Source organism: Peromyscus maniculatus, chromosome 8, assembly GCF_049852395.1.
Source record: "Peromyscus maniculatus bairdii isolate BWxNUB_F1_BW_parent chromosome 8, HU_Pman_BW_mat_3.1, whole genome shotgun sequence".
Lineage (NCBI taxonomy): Eukaryota > Metazoa > Chordata > Mammalia > Rodentia > Cricetidae > Peromyscus > Peromyscus maniculatus.
The window spans coordinates 70,298,889-70,316,583 of record NC_134859.1 but is presented as its reverse complement, the minus strand read 5'-3'; the positions used below and the strand labels follow the sequence as shown (position 1 = coordinate 70,316,583).

General features: G+C 44.6%; 2 protein-coding genes across 2 annotated transcripts; both read right to left on the bottom strand.

The window, feature by feature from the left end:
• Positions 1 to 5,768: 5,768 nt before the first annotated feature.
• Positions 5,769 to 7,416, bottom strand: LOC102907812 (C-C motif chemokine 4-like). Its single transcript, XM_076577764.1, has 3 exons — positions 7,253 to 7,416; positions 6,642 to 6,756; positions 5,769 to 6,132 (listed from the first exon to the last, which is right to left on the bottom strand). Exons 1-3 carry the CDS (start codon positions 7,326 to 7,328, stop codon positions 6,045 to 6,047), a joined length of 279 nt encoding a protein of 92 aa, XP_076433879.1. The 5' UTR covers positions 7,329 to 7,416; the 3' UTR covers positions 5,769 to 6,044.
• Positions 7,417 to 9,135: 1,719 nt separating this feature from the next.
• On the bottom strand, positions 9,136 to 13,817 carry LOC102914404 (WAP four-disulfide core domain protein 18-like). Its single transcript, XM_076543995.1, has 3 exons — positions 13,736 to 13,817; positions 12,907 to 13,055; positions 9,136 to 9,198 (listed from the first exon to the last, which is right to left on the bottom strand). The coding sequence occupies exons 1-3, from the start codon at positions 13,815 to 13,817 to the stop codon at positions 9,136 to 9,138; spliced, it is 294 nt and encodes a 97-aa protein (XP_076400110.1).
• Positions 13,818 to 17,695: the final 3,878 nt, after the last annotated feature.

Genomic DNA, 17,695 nt, shown 5'->3' with positions numbered 1-17,695 from the left:
AACTGGATGTCAACATGTGGAACATCTATCTCCATGCACAAAACTCAAGTCCAAGTGAATCAAAGACCTCAACATACATCCAGTTACACTGACTCTGACAAAGAGAAAGTAGAAAGTAGTCTTGAATGCATTGGCACAGGAGACCACTTCCTAAATATAACACCAGTAGCATAGACACTGAGAGCAACAGTTAATAAATGGGACCTCCTGAAACTAAGAAGCTTTTGTAAGGTAAAAGACATGGTAAATAAGACAAAACAGCTTACAGAACAGGAAAAGATCTTCATCAACCCCACATCTGATAGAGGGTTGATTTCTAAAATAAATAAAAACCCAAGAAACTAGACATCCAGATACTGAACAATCCAATTAAAAAATGGGCTACAGAGCTAAACAGAGAATTCTCAACAGAAGAATCTCAAATGGCCGAAAGACATTTAAGGAATTGCTCAACATCCTTAGTCATCAGGGAAATGCAAATCAAAACAACACTAAGATATTATCTTTCACCTGTCAGAATGGCTATGATCAAAAACACTGATAACAGCTTTTTGTTGGAGAGGATGTCCAGCAAGGGGAACACTCCTCCACTGTTGGTGGGAGTGCAAACTTGTACATCCACTTTCAAAATTGGTATGGTGGTTTCTTAGAAAATTGGGAATCGATCTACCTCAAGACCCAGCAATACCACTCTTGAGCATATACACAAGGACTGCTTGATCATACCACAAGGACACATGCTCAAGTATGTTCATAGAGGCATTTTTCATAGTAGTCAGATCCTGGAAACACCTAGATGCCCCTCAACCAAAGAACGGATAAAGAAAATGTGGCATATATACACAATGGAATACTACTCAACAGTAAAATACAATGGCATCATGAAATTTGCAGGCAAACAGATGGAACTAGAAAATTTCATCCTGAGTGAGGTCACCCAGGCTCATGAGGACAAACATGGTATGTACTCACTCATAAGTGGATACTAGATGTAAAGTAAAGGATAACCAGATGGCAACCCAAAGCTCCAGAGAAGCTAGCTAACAAGGAGAGCCCTAAGAGGGATGCATGCATTGCAGTGGGAAGGGGAAATAGATGACATTTCCATGAGTAAATTGGGGGTGAGGAGAGGCAATGAAGGGTAGGGGATAGGGGATGAGAACATAAGCAAATGGGAGAGTCGAGCTGGAACAGGGACTGAGTGGGAGAGCAATGAAAAAGAAACCATGATAGAGGGAGACATCATGGGGATAGAGAGAAACTGGGAGCTAGGGAAGTTTACAGGAATTCACAAGGATGACTCTGTTGACAAATTTTTAAATGGTCTTAATAAATAAAAACCACAGAGACAGAAATTTGTGTTAAAGCCCCAGAGAAAGATTAGAGGAATAGGACAAACTATGAACTAAGCTCACCTCACCAACTCCACACCTTCCAAAGAGAGCTTCTTTCTGTATACTCATGTTTATATGCCATTTCTGTTCTGTTCTCTCATTGGCTCTCTTAGTCTAGCTACATCACTTCCTCTTCCTACACATCTCTGTCACTTTCTCTGTCTGTACAGACCTCCAGACCTCTGTGGTTGGTGCTGGGATTATAGGCATGTGTCACCATGCTTGGCTCTGTTCCCTGGTGTGGCCTTGAACACACAGAGATCCTGCCTGCTAAGTGATAGGATTAAGGGTGTATGCTACCACTGCCTGACTTCTTTGTTTATTTATAATGGCTGGCTTTTTCCCTCTGATATTCAGGAAAGCTTTATTCATTAAAACACAAATAAAATATCACCACATTTTAGCACAAATAAAATATCACCACATGACCCCACCTTCTACTACTAGCAAGGGTGGAGAGGGTACCTGAACTAGCCTTCCCTGGTAATCAGATTGGTGAATACCCTAAATATCATCATAGAGCCTTCATCCAGTAACTGATAGAAGCAGATGCAGAGATCCACAGCCAAGTACAAGGCCAAACTCCAGGAGTCTAGTCAAAGAGAGAGAGAGAAGAAGGATTCCATGATTAAGGGCATGAAGATCATGATGGGGAAATGTACAAAGACAACCAAACCAAACTAGTGGGAACTCATGAACTATGGACCAATAGCTGTGAAGCCTCCATGGTACTGGACTAGACACTCTGCATAGGCAAGACAGTTGTATAGCTTGATCTGTTGAAGAGGCCCCTGACAGTGGGATCAGGATCCATCCCTGGTGCCTAAGAGGGCTTTTTGGAGCACATTGCCCATGGTGGGACACCTTGCACAGCCTTGGTTCAGGGCGAGGGGCTTGGACCTGCTTCAACTGAATGTACCAGGCTCTGCTGACTCCATATGGGAGGCCTTGCCTTGGAGGAGGTAGGAATGGGGGGTGGGTTGGGAGCAGATGGCTGGGAGGGAGGGGAGAGGGATCTGTGGTTGGTATGTATAATGAACAGGAAGTTTCTTAATAATAAAAAAATAAATTAGAAAAAGAAAAATACTTCCAAGAGACAACAATAGGAAGGCTAAACATCAACTGTCCCTAGTTGCAGATGTACTGACTCTAGAAAACTCCAGGATCTGAAAAACACAGTAAAAGTCGGTGTGTGTGTGTGTGTGTGTGTGTGTGTGTGTGTGTGTGTGTGTGTGTGTGTGTATAGAAAGGATGTGAAGAAAAAGGAACCTTTATACATTGTTGGTAGGGTGTGGGAGCCCACAGTGACTCAGTTTCCCACAGTGACTCAGCTTGAGGCTAAAGTCTATTCTGACCCAAAAGACTTCAAATATTGCTTAATCTAGTCTCTTCAGAAGCTGAGAGAAAGCTCTGATAAGGCTCCTAGAAAAAGTACAGGGGCTGTGAGAAAGTATGGTTCGCTTGTGGGAAAGAACTAATTATTTAGCAAATGTCCCGTTCCAGGCAGGCTGCTAATGGTAGCCGGTGGCACGTGTTTGAGATGACGAAACTGCCTGCTCCTTGAATCAAGGACAGGCTAGACCTCCTGTGCTGTGCTTTGTTCCACTTTAGCCTTTCAGTTTTTACATAAGCTGGCTGTGAAATAAACCCAGGGCTTGCTTGGTATTGACCAGAAGCCCTCCCAGCACTGGTCTTCTGTTTCCATCTATTCTTCCGTCTCTGTTTTTCCTCAGCCTCACACCGACGAGGGTGCCCTAGTCGACTCCTTGGCTGGCTCCTACAGTAGGCTTGTAAATTCATGTAGATATTGTAAAAATCAATTTGAAATTTCTCAAAAATAAAAAGCAAACTGGAACAACTCTGTGACCAAGCTATTTTGCCCCAAGCATATACCCAGAGAATTCCATGCCATATCATAGGGATACCTGCACACTCCATGCTTATTGGAAAGAGAGTGTGGGAGGAAGGCCCTAAGGGAGGAGAGCTGTACCCACTAGCAAGTGGACATTGTGTAGAAGCCACAGGTCCCTTCCCTTGCTCTGCCTCCTCTCTTCAGGCTCCACTGCAGACCCAGAGACCTGGAGAAAGTCCATATGTAAAACCACACCAGCATTTTAAGAATCAGCTGCTGCCGCTGCCAAGCCCGCGCCCCCTCTTTTTTGCTGTCCCCAGCCCGGCCCGGCTGTGCCCCCTCTTCTTGCCCTCTCCCTCCTCCGCTGTCCCTGCGTGTTTTGTGTGGTCGCCAGGCACCAGGGCTGTGGTGACAAGCCTGCGGGCGGCCGGGCGGGCGTGGCAGGCGGCTGACAGCGTCCTGTGTGAGCTGTAGTTGTGGGTTTGTGTGCTTTGTAGCCTGTTATATGGAAAGCAGCAGACAATCGAAGATTCCAGGAGTGCTAACAGCTGTGAGTCACAGAACGGGAGCATAAAGTGGAAAGTTGCCTGAGGGTTTCTGTTTCTGTTTTACTTTTCATTAAGACTGGAATCAATCCTAATGTAAACTATCGGTAATTTAAGTTTCCTTTTGTCATTCAGTGTAAAACTGTCTAATTTGAAAAAAAAAATGTAGGTTATGAAAAATAAAAGGTTTAGGCACTGTTAAAAAAACAAACCACAAAACCAAACCAGCACGTAAGATATCTCATAGTAGACTGGAAAAGGAGGTCACTGGCCAAGAGGAGCAGGGAGAGACCAAACTTTTACACGATCCAGCAGGTGGAGTCCCACATTGCCCCATCCTTTATTGTTCCTGGGTGAAGCCTTTCCTCATAGATCTGCCCCAGAAATTCTGGGATCCCGCCTCTGTGGAACTGACTTCCTCCCTCCCCGTTTGCCCAGGGTGGGGCCATATGGGAACAAGAACTAATTATGAAGGAGGAGATCCTGATTCTGGTCCTAACCCTGCTCTCTCAGCAATAATGCCAACACAAATAGGCCATGACTCTACTCTAGGCCTCATCTGCAAGTGAGAGGATGGATTCATCTCCAGCTAAGAGTTCAAGATGCCCAACATGCCACGGAAACCTTAAGAGATATTCCCTCTGCGGGTCAGGAACCTTTGGGGAAGAATCACCCCTCATCGACACCTGTTGAAACAGAGCCTTGTCTCATTGCAGTCCAACTCTTTGGAGTATGTCTACCTCACCTTGTAATACTCTTTATGGATATTTGGCTTATTTTCTAGAATGTTCCATTCTCTTCTGCACCTGTGGGGTTGCCACTGTCAGTGAATGACTCTTCAGCTATCAATTGTACCAGTTTCCAATTACTGCTATCACACATCATGGTAATCTTGGTGTCATAAAACAAAACACATTTAATCCCTTAAACTTCAGGGGGCAGGGATCAGAAGTCCAAAATTAGTTTCATCAGCCTGGGGGAAGAAACCATTTTGTTACCCTTTCCAGCTTCTATATCTACATTGTTTTTAAGATTAAGAAACATGACTCAGGGGTCATCCCTTCTGTGGACCTCAGAAGTGTGTCACTAGGAAAGATACCAGTACAGGGTCCTGACCTGGGGGTTGACATCAGCTGCAATGCCGCTCTGTCACACACTGAGTGGCCTTTGGCAGGTTATTTCTCAGTCTTTAACCTCAGTTTCCACACAATGAGTTAGACTGGATGGCCTACCAACACGCTACCAGTCTATGAACAATTGATCAGAACTGCTGTTCATTCAATTCTACATTTCTCTCTGTCCTAGGTGAAGTAATTTGTGGCTGAGAATTATTTTGTTATATTTTCTATTTTCTATTTAATATTATATTTTACAGCCAAACCAGACACTTAAGCTTTGTCATACCATTTATTATGTGGTTTAGGTTGCTGACCCATGACCTAATATGAACTTCAGAAATCCTTGTTTCCCAGGGACACAAGCTGGGGTTCAGAGAAGGAGATAAACCATCTGGGGTGCTGTATACATTCCAATACAGTGGGCACTATTACCCTACTTTACAGGTCAGAAAACATGAGCTCTAGTAAGGTACGGTGATTTTCTAATGTCACAATGATAAGACAATGAAGTCCCCTTATCACTGAACCAAATCCCTTCCCTCTGTCTTGTGTTGTTGTCCCAGTCACAGTTTCCCTCTGGAATGTCAATCTAATGACCCCTATGATCAACATTGTTCCTCTGGATCCTTCTTTCCTGATGCTTCCCAAGCAAATCTACAAGCACCGGTCCCCACCCTCATACAGGTGTTCCCATTCTCATTAGAAGCATTGAGGAAATGTCTTGAGTTCATGTAGCCAAGAAGACACATGAAGGTCTCACTCAGTATTTACTCATTCTCACTGTTTCTGAAAACTGTAGTTTATCCATAATAGCATCAGGCAGATTCAACCCAAATGAAGATCAATTTAAAACATGAACTATATTTTTAAGTAAGATTTATTATGAAAGTATATGAAATCAACTGCATGGTCATATCCACAATAGCAGAGAAACAGTAATGGTGGACCATCCCCATAGGAGACACATGTCCTTTAACTAAATAGAAATAGAAATAACACCAAATAAAATAACACAGTGTATATAAAGACTTGATTAAGAAGGGGGAGAGGAATTCTGAATGGAAGCAGCAAGGCACTTCTCAATGAGGAGTGGCAGGACTCAGGAGGCTTTCCCTGAAGTGGTTCCTCCTGTAGCTCAGTTCAGCTCCAAGTCATTCACATACTCATTGACCCAGGGCAGGCTGGGGTCAGCACAGACTTGCTTGCCTTTTCTAGTGAGGAATCTGTAGAAAAAGGAGAGGACAGATGAGAATCCCATGGGACCTTAGAGGACATCTAGCACTGTCCTTTGCGGGTGGTAGGCACCTCACTCTGTTGAGCATTGCTTCTATGGGCACCCATGGTAGATGGGATCCTTCCTGCATTACCCTGACACTAGACTTCCTGGAACTCTGACCCCTGGGTGGGTAGCTGTGGCCCCTGGGGTTCCCTATGTTAGGAAACGGTGGGCTTTGTGATCAATATGATGATGTCTCCCAATTTTTCATAGCTCTTTTAAATGGTTTTTCTACGTAAGTATGCATCGTTTTGACTGTTTCTGATTTCATAGCCTGTAGCTACCTTCTTCTCCATTTTAATGACCATCCGGTCACTATCAGAACTCAAAAAGTTACCTCAAGACCTCACTGTTCTTTGACACAGCTTCAACACTTATAACTGGATCCCTTCTGTTAGCCTTTTCACCTGAATCTGGCCCTTTCTGACTCTTGCCCTCCCCCCATTGTATACTTACACCACTGCTGGCTTGGAGCAAAGGCTGCTGGTCTCATAGTAATCCGTCACAAAGTTTCGAGGAAGCTTCCGAGCAGTGTAAGAAAAGCAGCAGGAAGTGGGAGGGTCAGAACCCACTGGAAGAAAAAACCAGGATAAGGTCAAAGCTGCTATTCATTCAAGATCTTCCCCATGGACTGCTAGAACCCAAAACATGGCCCCTTGAATGCATGGTCCTCCACCCAGAATGAGACTTTTACTCTAAAAAGACAGTTCTTGAAAAGGAGAAAAAAATCTAGATTGAAACTGGATTTAGTCTCAAAACACTTCTCCATTCCTTCATGTTTCAGGTAGGGAAATCAAGTCATAGAGACAGACAAGCTTAAACCAGAGAGAAAGCCAATTCAATATCTGGCTTCCAGCCCACCATTTCCCTCTATTGGCGGGTAATTCTTAAGGAAACAGGAGCTTCACTATTAGTGACTGTCTGGTAGTCTCGACTGTTAACAGCAGAGTGGGGAATCTTCCAGCTCCCTTTTGTCCCCTGACCAAACCCCACTGTTAGTCTGGCCCCAGCTGGAAAACTGAAGCCACTGGATCTCCAAGGGAACAGCCATGGCAGAGTCCACTTACTTGGTGCTGAGAGCGCTGGAGCCCAGAAGGCAGCCACGACCAGGAGGAGAGAGAGAGCAGACACACACAGCTTCATGGTGTTGCTGGGGGAGAGGATGGAACAGAGCTGAGACTGCAGAGTCCAGAGGCTGCACGAGCTGGCTGAGTGTTGTGCTGATCTGAGTTGGGAACCCCTCTTTATAGGGCCTCTGGGGTATTGGACAGAGGTGGGGTGCTGGGAGGAAAATGGAATATCCTGAGTAAAGTAAAGATGATGTCATGGTATCAAGAAGGAAACTAAAATTGACTGAGGGTGAGGAGTTCCTCACAGACTGTCTTTCCCCAGCAGTGACATCACGGAAGAGAAAGGAGGGAGTTGGGGGGGAGAAGTGGGGTGCATGCTGGAGGGGGAAGTGGTACACCAAACATAATGACTGAGATGGGGTGTGTGTTTGTGAACCCCAGAGGACGGATGCAGTGTTCACACCTCCTAGCAAGGTCTGTGAATAGGAACTCACGGCACTTGGTGGTGGGCACCTCAGACAGTGGAACCTTCATGTCAGTCTTTCCAGATTGTCTGGAGTCTCTGGAACAAACATGGGGTGTGAACACAGACAGAAGACACTGGCTACTCCAGACTCTTCCACACATAAACATACCATCCGATCAGCAGAATTCAGAAGGTTTGGTTTAGGCTATGTAGAACAAGGAAGGGATAGAGAAAGAGAGACAGAGGGAGAGAGACTGACAGACAAAGGTGAGAGAGAGAGAGAGAGAGAGAGAGAGAGAGAGAGAGAGAGAGAGAGAGAGAGAGAGAGAGAGAGAGATTTTATTGGAATGATAAGAGAGGCAGAAAATGAAACCAAGTTTGGGAGACCCAGACATAGAATGTTCTAGTAAACAAATAAGGCTTGACACCTAGTGATGAGTATGTGCAGCAGGCAGAATGTGTAGCCCACATAATCAGCTGTGTGTTTTCTAGTAGTCGCTAGGAAATGCCTCATGTTCCAAGCCTCTGGGGCCCTGTGTAGAGTTGCAACCTACCAAGGCTGTGTGTGCATCTGCTGTTGGTCAGGACAGAGATGGTGGAATAAAGCCTCCTTCTTCCGTCAAGGAGATCTTAGCCTTTTGATGCAGGGACAGTGATGGAAACAACTGTCCCATGAGGTGGAATAGGGTGGCACATGAGAGACAGTAACGGAGCATCAGAGTCTGAGGATGAAAGCTGTCCCTCAGGTGTAAGTTGAGAGTTCTGAGGAAGGTTGCAGCTCACTGGGCTAAGGAGGAGCCTCTGCCTACATCAGCCAGTGTGATCATCCCCATTTGACTGAGGGAATGCAGAGCCACCTTCTCTGGGGCACAGGAAGATGGTACATATGAATGGATGTTTGGTCTGCGAGGTGGAGTCTTACTGTAAGCAAGTCATGCTTAGAGAAAGTGAAGGCTATTCTAGAAGGAAAGAATTGGAGTGAGTCTCAGACTATATCACTTTGTCTTCATGTTATAGACAGAAAAACCAGGATATGCAGAGGACACTTAAACCAGTGGTGTGTGGCAGAGCGAGTCAGCAGTCTGACATCATGGTGGTCCTTAACCCTTCATGAATGGTGAGCAAAGAATGTAATTATATCTGTGTAGTTCAGCAACTCAGAGTGAGAGTTGATGACAAGACAGCCACTGTGGAGTGTCAGGGCCATCGGGTACTTCCTGGACATCCAGTTGTGTGAGGATGTGGCCTGCTTCTGGGACAAATGGTGGCTCTGTCTTTGTACCTCTAAGGATGAGATTCCCTACACAGGTGTGGAATCTGGACCCCTCTTCCCTGCAGAATTAGGCAATGAAATCTCTCCTGGAAGAGATTTCAAAGTGGCGAGATTCAGTTGAAAGTAAAGAGACAAGCTCCACTATGACGGTTGGTCATCTTTGACTGTTGCTTGTCTGTACGTCGGGTCTTTAAAGAAGGCTGCCTGGGTGAGCAGAGAAGGGGTGGGAGCCATAGGACAAAGTGCAGTGTCCCTAGTCTCAGAGTAATGTGCCTGACTCTTCTGCTGTCCCAATTATAGACTCTCAGAAAAGAAGCTGTGGTGGTAAAATTCTAACAGCTCTGGGAACGCCCCAGTCATCTGGTGGCTGGCTTTGGAGTTAACTCATTTTTGCAGGGTTATTTCTGAGGGATAGAGAGGGGTTAGTTTGATTACGTGCCTTGCTCCATGTGTTTCTAGCCCTTCCTTCAAACTGAGGAAACATTCCTGGGTGTCTGTAACTTCCCCCTAGTATTGTACACATGCTACGTGAGAAAGACAGGCAGATATATTTGTGTTTATTTTGCCATCATTTATGGAATAACCGTAAATTAACATGATAAAGCAGTGGTTTTGTTGTGTTTTGCTTGTTTGTTTAGTTGGGTTTCCTGTTTTCATTTTTCCTTTTTGTAACAGTATTTATCTCTCTAATACTCGCTATCCTCGTACTTGCTCTCCAGATCAGGCTGACCACAAAATCAGTGATACAATGGCCTTTGCATTCTCAGTGCTGGGGTTAAAGCATGTACCACCACCACTTGGCTTTAGATACACCAGTTTTTTTTTTGTTTGTTTGTTTTTCTTTTCTTTTCTTTCTTTCTTTCTTTTTTTTTTTTTTTTTTTTTTTGGTTTTTCAAGGTAGGGTTTCTCTGTGTAGCTTTGTGCCTTTCCTGGACCTCACTTGGTAGCCCAGGCTGGCATTGAACTCACAGAGATCGGCCTGGCTCTGCCTCCCAAGTGCTGGGATTAAAGACCTGCGCCACCTCCGCCCGACTAGACACAAACGTTTTAATGGAAGCAACAGGCCAGGCAGTTCTGCTTTCCATGGTAACCCTGGCCAAGACAAACACAAGGTTTTTTCAAACCTTAACTGATGATATTAACTCTAATAGCACTTATCACACAACACACAGTAAACCCATCTCTCTATCTCTATACACATGCATACTTACTTACCTGTGTTACAGAAATGACTGTCAGAGTTAATAGACCACAGCAGAATTCAAGAGGTTTCAGAAGTCCTGAGGAGCAGAGAAACAGAGGAATGTAAGGAGAATCTAGATTGATAAGATAATGAACCAGGGTAGATAGGAGAAGTTGCAGAAACTACGGGGACTCTAAGTCAGGCCACTTCCAGTCATCTGCTTGAAAGCAAAGCTGTGGAGTTTAGTTTGACTGCAGAAGCCATAGCAGGACTAGACTTAGATGCAGGAACTGAAGGACAGATGGATGGCAGGTCCAGTTAGGTGAACATGAAGATAGACAGGTGATGAACTACATAGAAGGAGACAGAAGCCATCAAGTTTTAAGGTCAGCTCTGTGACATAGAGGACTAATACTGTGATATTGGCAGACACAGGACACTAAACTATAGTGATAAAGTTGTTTCTGGATTAAATTCTACTCCCAAAAGGATGTATTTACTTTTCATTACTGATCCTTTAAAAAAAAAAAACAACCATGCTGAGGGAACCAGACAATCTAACTTGGACATGGCTTGTAGGCCGTCCAGCTCAGGCCAGGGGAGGAGCAGAAGCACTTCCCAGACACCAGTGCTGAGCTTGAAGGATGTGGATATCTCCAGATTCCTAGAGGTATTTCAATTCAGTTCTAACTCCTCATGCAGACAGGAACTGGTGCTTCTAATCCATGCTCCTTAATTATTTAAAAATTATTTTCAATTATGTGTATTCTATTGGTGTGAGGGTGGAATATAGGTGACCTTAGGTCAGATGTCTGAGGGGGTCAGAGGTGTCAAATACCCCTTGAGCAGGAGTTTTAGGAAGTTGTGAGCCACCAGTTACAGATGCTGAGAACTGATCTCAGGTCCTCTGGAAGAGCAGCATGTGCTGTTAACCACTGGACCAGCTACCCGGCCTCTTAACACATGCTAAACAGAACCCACACCCCAGAGGTCATGGTTGTGCTCCTGGAGGTAGAGATCCAGTCCTGCAGGATGTTGTGTTGTCTTAAATGGGGAGTTCCGGAGCCCTTCCTACTCTTCCTGAAATCTGACCCAGTAATGCAGCTCCAGCAGGCCTGCTCAGGCTCATTGTTTGCTTGGCCAGACTGCTGGTCACAGAATGCACCCAGAAAATATACTTGGGTTCACTGCCTTGTTTGGATGTACCGTGATGGCATGGGATGAGGGAATTTTTTTTTAGGAACAACTTGTCCTTGATCTGCTGGAATACTGGTGGTTCAGTGTTATGGGTCTCTCTGGAGGTAAAAGGGGTGGCTCTGCTAATCAGAATAGTCAATAGGATGTGCAAAGAATTCTTCAGCAAGAGAATGCTAAGGATCATTTATTTTGGACACAGAGACACTAGGAAGCAGTCACCACATTATGCATCTTCATCTTCTAAGGATGTAATTCTAGGGCTAGAGAGTAGGCAAGCATGGGCCTTGTGGATTCAGAAGAAATCTTCAGGGACTAGTCATCAGTCATGCTTCTTAATATCGAATCCTTATTTCCAGGGCTGCCAGTCTTCTACAATACAAATTTGATCATGATTTTCATCTCTTTAGAAAGGTCTAGCTGTTCAGCCCTCACTCTATGTCTCGGAGATTATTGCTGTTTGGATCTCTGGCCTTGTAGTAGTATATCTCCACCCCACCCATACCCCAGAAATCAAAACTACCCAGGGCAATCATTTTCCCCTCTCCCAAGCAGGGCCAGCATATCTTTCACTTTCTGAACTTGCTTTCCTCGTCTGGTGGTCTTTGTGTATCCTAACTTAAGCTTTCTCCTCATTGGTCTCCACTCTGACATCTCTCAGCTTCTCCCAGGCAATGCTAGTCACCATCGTTAGAACTTAGCAGAAGCTGGTGCAGAGCTCCTGCTGACACAGGCCTGCTTCTCTGGTCTAGTTATGTTTACCTTTTATTCTCCATTCTAACACTTGCCTGCCTGATGCATAAGGTGTTCAAATGAATGAATGCTCCCACTCACTTCTTTATCTCTCTCCCTTCCCAAAACACCCGCTCTCCTGAAAGAGACAGACCTCTGAGTCTGGAGGAGTGGAGGAAGAGTTGGTTTGTCCGTTTATGACCATGTGGACCTCAGTAATTGTGATTTGTGTCATTTTAGTCACTGTGGGACTGCTTTGCAGAGGAGAGGGCCACAGATCCTGTAACCCAGTGTCCTGCTGCCCTGGACTTCCAGTTCTTTCTCTTGGACACATCAAGACTCTTGTGTGCAGTCAGTGGACAAAGCCACATGGGACTGTGCCAGCAAAGTCTCCTGGAAACTCACTCCATTGGACATACCTTGAAAGGATGTGGTGATGTGAATGATAATGGCCCCCATGGGCTTATATATTTGAATACTTGGTCCCTAGCTGTTGGAGCATTTGCAGAAAGAGCAGGAACTGTGGCCTTATTTGGTGTGATCTATCACAGGGGACAGGCTTGGAGTTTTAAAGTCCCACACTGTTCCCAGTTATCCTGTTCTCTGTTCATGATTATGTGTCAAGATGGAAGCCTTCAGTTACTCCTCCAGCGCCATGCCTGTCTGCCTCCTGACATGATCCCCATCATGATGGTCATGGACTCAATGTTTGCAACTGCAAGCCCCCAATAAACTCTTTCTTCTGTAGTTGCCTTGGTCAAGCTGTCACGACAAAGGAAAGTAAGACACAGGACTATACTCACTTTGAAGACAGGCCTCATGCAGACATGACCACAACCATTGCTGCAGCACTTCATTTTATCAGGGCATGAGTCATCTCCTGAGCATCTCTCATGGCAAGTTCCACCAGTACTTGGGGGCACCTTGGGACAAGCTCCAGGTTTTTGTAATTCTGAAAAAAAATGTTTTTTTTTGTTTTTTGTTTTTGTTTTTTTTTTTTTTTATGGATCATGAAGCAGAAAGACAAGGCTGAGAATTGATGGTAGAGGTCTGAAAGCCTGGTCATCTGCAGGAAACTAGCTTATTCTACATCCACCTTTGTATCCTGGGCTCTTCCCTCTGCTTCACCAGGTCCAGTTTCTCTCTTAGGCCTGAGTGTTCCCTGGCCATTGGGGAAGTGTGCTCCCTCCCCAAGCCTGTACAGTCTCGGTAGAAAGAACTTTGTACTGTCACAGCCTCTTCTTTACATCTGAGAAGACGCTATAAACCCTCCAATGACAACCAGACGTCTCTCATCCCATCATACCCCAGTTCATCTCTGAGCAATAGCTCCAGTGATCCCTACATTCAAGGCACATCTCCAAACCAGATGAGCTGCCCTGATCTATCCAGATTTCTGTGAAAAGCAGCTCTCTCTCTCTCTCTCTCTCTCTCTCTCTCTCTCTCTCTCTCTCTCTCTCTCTCTCTCTCTCTCTCTCGATAAGAAATGCAGGGATCACTATTACAGACCAAAGGAAGTGAATTCTGTCCAAGCAGTGTGCACATGGCTCTCCCCTGTTGCGAATGAGCCCCAGGCCCTAGTGTGCTATGATCCCTCTCTGCTTTCAGCTTGGATCCCTATAACACACTTACCTCCGTGAGAAGACAGAGCACAGGCCTTGCCCATCTCCATGGTGATCAAAGCCACCAGGACCAAGATTGTGGCTGTTTTCATGTTGGCTCTGGCTGGGCTGAATGCACAAATCAATTTATAGCCTCCATAATACTAGATGCATGGGTGTCAGTGGATACAGTCAATGGGAAGTCTATAATAACAAGAGCATTCCAGAAGCTGCCTGCCAATAGCCTGGCTCCATTTACTATGACATAACTGGTTTCTCTCCAATTATTTTTTGGTAGATGCAAATGATAAATAGAAAATGTCAAGACACATTACAGCACCTTGTTCCTCCTTACATCACAGCTTGACCCTTTATGAATGGTGAGCAAAGGATGTAATTATTTCTGTGTAGCTCAGCAGCTCAGAGTGGCAGCTGATGCTGAGACAGCCACTGTGGAGTGTCAGGCCATCAGGGGCTTCGTGGAAGTCCAGTTGTGTAAGGATGTGGCCTGCTCCTGGGACAAATGGTGGCTCTGTCCTTTGTAGCTCTAAGGATTCCCTAAACAGATGTGGAATCTGAACCCCTCTTACCTATAGAAATAGGCAATGAAGTCTGTCCTGGAAGAAATGGATACCCAACGATTTCAAAGTGGCGACATTCAGTTGAAAATAAAGAGACAAGCTCCACTATTAAGTTTGGTCATCTTTGACCAAGGCTTTCCTGTAAGACAGGTCTTTAGAAAGAAGGCTGCACAGGTGAATAGAGAAGGAACGGGAGCCATATAGAAGAACATGCAGTGTCCTAGTCCCTGAGTAGAGCACCAGACTCTTTTTCCAGTTCACTTTTTTACTAAGAAATTTTCTATTCATTTTACATACCAATCACAGATCGTCCTCTTCCCTCCTCCCACCCCTCCAGGCTCCCTCCTCACCCCACCCTCCATTCCCTCCTACAAGTATGTAAGGTCTCCCATGGAGAGTCAGCAGAGCCTGGTATCTTCAGTAGAGGCAGGTCTGATCCTCCTTCCCCTACCTCAAGGCTGTACAAGGTGTTCCACCATAGGCAGTGAGCTCCAAAAAGCCTGCTCATGCACCAGGGATGGATCCATATCCTACTGCCAGGGGTCCCCTTAAACAGATCAGGATACACGACTGTCTTTCTGATGCAGAGGGCCTAGCCCAGTCCCATGCAGGCTCCACTGGTATTGATCTAAATTTCATGAGGTCCAACTAGTTTGGTTTCGTTGTCTCTGCAGGTTTTCTCCATCATGATCTTGATCAGCTCCTTGCTCATAGAATCCCTCTTCTCTCTCTTTGACGGGACTCTTGGAGCTCAGCCTGGTGTTTGGCTGTGGATCTCTGCATCTGCTTGTATCAGTTACTGGAGAAAGACTCTATGATGACAGGGTATTTACTGATCTGATTACAATGGTAAGCCAGTTCAGGCACCCTCTCCACTATTGCTAGTAGTCTAAGCTGGGTTCATGCTTGTGGATTCCTGGGAACTTCCTAGCATCTGGTTTCTCATTATCCCCATGGTGTCTACCTCTATTTCGGTATCTCTTTCATTGTTCTCCCACTCCATCTCTGTTCCAGCTTAACCATCCTGTTCCCTTATGTTCTCATCTCCCACCCCCTACCCTCCATTGCAACCCCCTCCCCAGTTTGCTCATGGAGATCTCATCTATTTTACCTTCCCAGGGCAATACATAAATCCTTCTTTGGATTTTCCTTTTTAAGCTAGCTTTTCTGGAGCTGTGGGTTGTAGTCTGGTTATCCTTTGCTTTACATTTAGTATCCACTTACGAGTGAGTACATACCATGTTTGTCCTTCTGAGTCTTGAGTACCTCACTCAGATGATATTTTCTAGTTCCATCCATTTGTCTGCAAATTTCGTGATGTTATTGTTTTTCACTGTTGAGTAGTACTCCACTGTGTATATGTATCACATTTTCTTTATCCATTCTTTGGTTGAGGAGCATCTAGGTTGTTTCCAGGATCTAACTATTACAAATAATGCTGCTCTGAACATAGTTGAGCATGCGTCCTTGTGGTATGTTTGAGCATTCCTTGAGTATATGCCCAAGAGTGGTACTGCTGTGACTTAAGGTAGATGGATTCCCAATTTTCTGAGAAACTGCCATACTGATTTCAAAAGTGGTTGTACAAGTTTGCACTCCCACCAACAATAGAGGAGTGTTCCCCTTGCTGGACATCCTCTCTAACATAAACTGTCATCAGTGTTCTTGATTTTAGCCATTTGACAGGTTTAAGATGATATCTCAGAGTCATTTTGATTTACATTTCCCTGATGACTAAGGATGTTGAACAATTCCTTAAATGTCTTTTGATCATTTGTGATTCTTCTGTTGAGAATTCTCTGTTTAGCTCGGTAGCTCATTTTTTGATTTTATATTTTATATTTTTAAATATAACTGTAGATGAAAAATAATAATGGTGAGCATGGATTACAATGCATCAAACATGTAAGAATACATAAATTCATAGTAGACTCAAACAAAAATATTCATTAGCTGTCGTTGGAGTGCATAGTTCCAATTCACCATTATTTTAGTTTACATTTCTTTTTTTATTCTGTGTGTGTGTGTGTGTGTGTGTGTGTGTGAGAGAGAGAGAGAGAGAGAGAGAGAGAGAGAGAGAGAGAGAGAGAGAGAGAGAGAGAGAAGAGAGAGAGCACACCGTAGTGGATTGGAGTACCAGTGGAGGTCTGAGGACATCTGTGGTTTTCTTTTCCACCCTGCAGGTTTCAGGGGTCAAAGCATCCCTGCCAGGCCTGCAGAAGCACTTACACAACGTTCTCTGTGGAAATTAGACCCTGACCCTTAAGCGGCCTTTGATGTTTGTCTACCTCCCTTACGTCATCCGTGGTTGTAGAACACAGGTGTGTGGGGCTGACTTTCTTTCCGTACTTTCTGTGTATTTACTAAGTGCCTCTCTTCTGTAGGTTACATCTCCCGTGCGTGCTTTAGCTCTCCCAATGAACACTTGATGAGGAAATGGGACTGGCTTCATTTTTTCCCATTTCACTTCATTTTAGGAAGGTTGAACTTGGGCCTGTAGCTCATTTTTTTATTGGATTGTTTGGTATTTTGATGTCTAGTTTCTTGAATTCTTTATATAATTTGGAGATCAGCCCTCTGTCAGATGTGGGGTTGTTGAAGATCTTTTTCCCATTCTGTGGGCTGTCGTTTTGTCTTATTGACCGTGTCCTTTGCCTTACAGAAGCTTTTCAGTCTCAGGAGGTCCCATTTATTAATTGTTGCTCTCAGTGTCTGTGCTACTGGGGGTGTGACATTTAGGAAGTGGTCTCCTGTGAGTGCCTGCCTCTTGCTGTTCCAATTAGAGACTCTCGGAGAACAAGCTATAGTGGTAAAGCACCAGAAGCTGCGGGAATGCCCCAGTCCTCCTGTGGCTGACTTTGAAGTTATTTCACTGTGTACGGTTACTTCTCAGAGATTGATGGGGGTTTCTTTGGTTACATGCATTGCTCCATGTGTTTCCAGTCCTTCCTTCAGATTGAGGAGACATTCCTGGGTGCCTGTAACTTTCTCCCCTCTGAGGTATGCATGCTGTGTCAGAAATATAGGCAAATTCATTTGTGTTTGTTTATAATGTCACAATTTATGGAATAACCATAATTCACAAGACACAGCATTGTTTTGGGTTTGTTTCCTAGGTATGTTTTATCTTTGTAGCCCTGGTTATCCTAGAACTTGCTCTGTAGAACAGGCTTCAAACTCAGAGATCCTCCAGCCTCTGAATCACAAATGATGGGATTGAAAGCATGTGCCACCAGCACTTGGCTCAAGACACACCAGTTTTAATGGAAGCAACTGTCCAGGCAGTTCTGCTTTCCTTTGTAACCCTGGTCAAGGCAAACACAGGTTTTTTTTAATTCAACATTAATTACTAATATTCACTCTCAAATAACAGAATATACAAAACACAGTAAATCCATCTCTCTATCTAT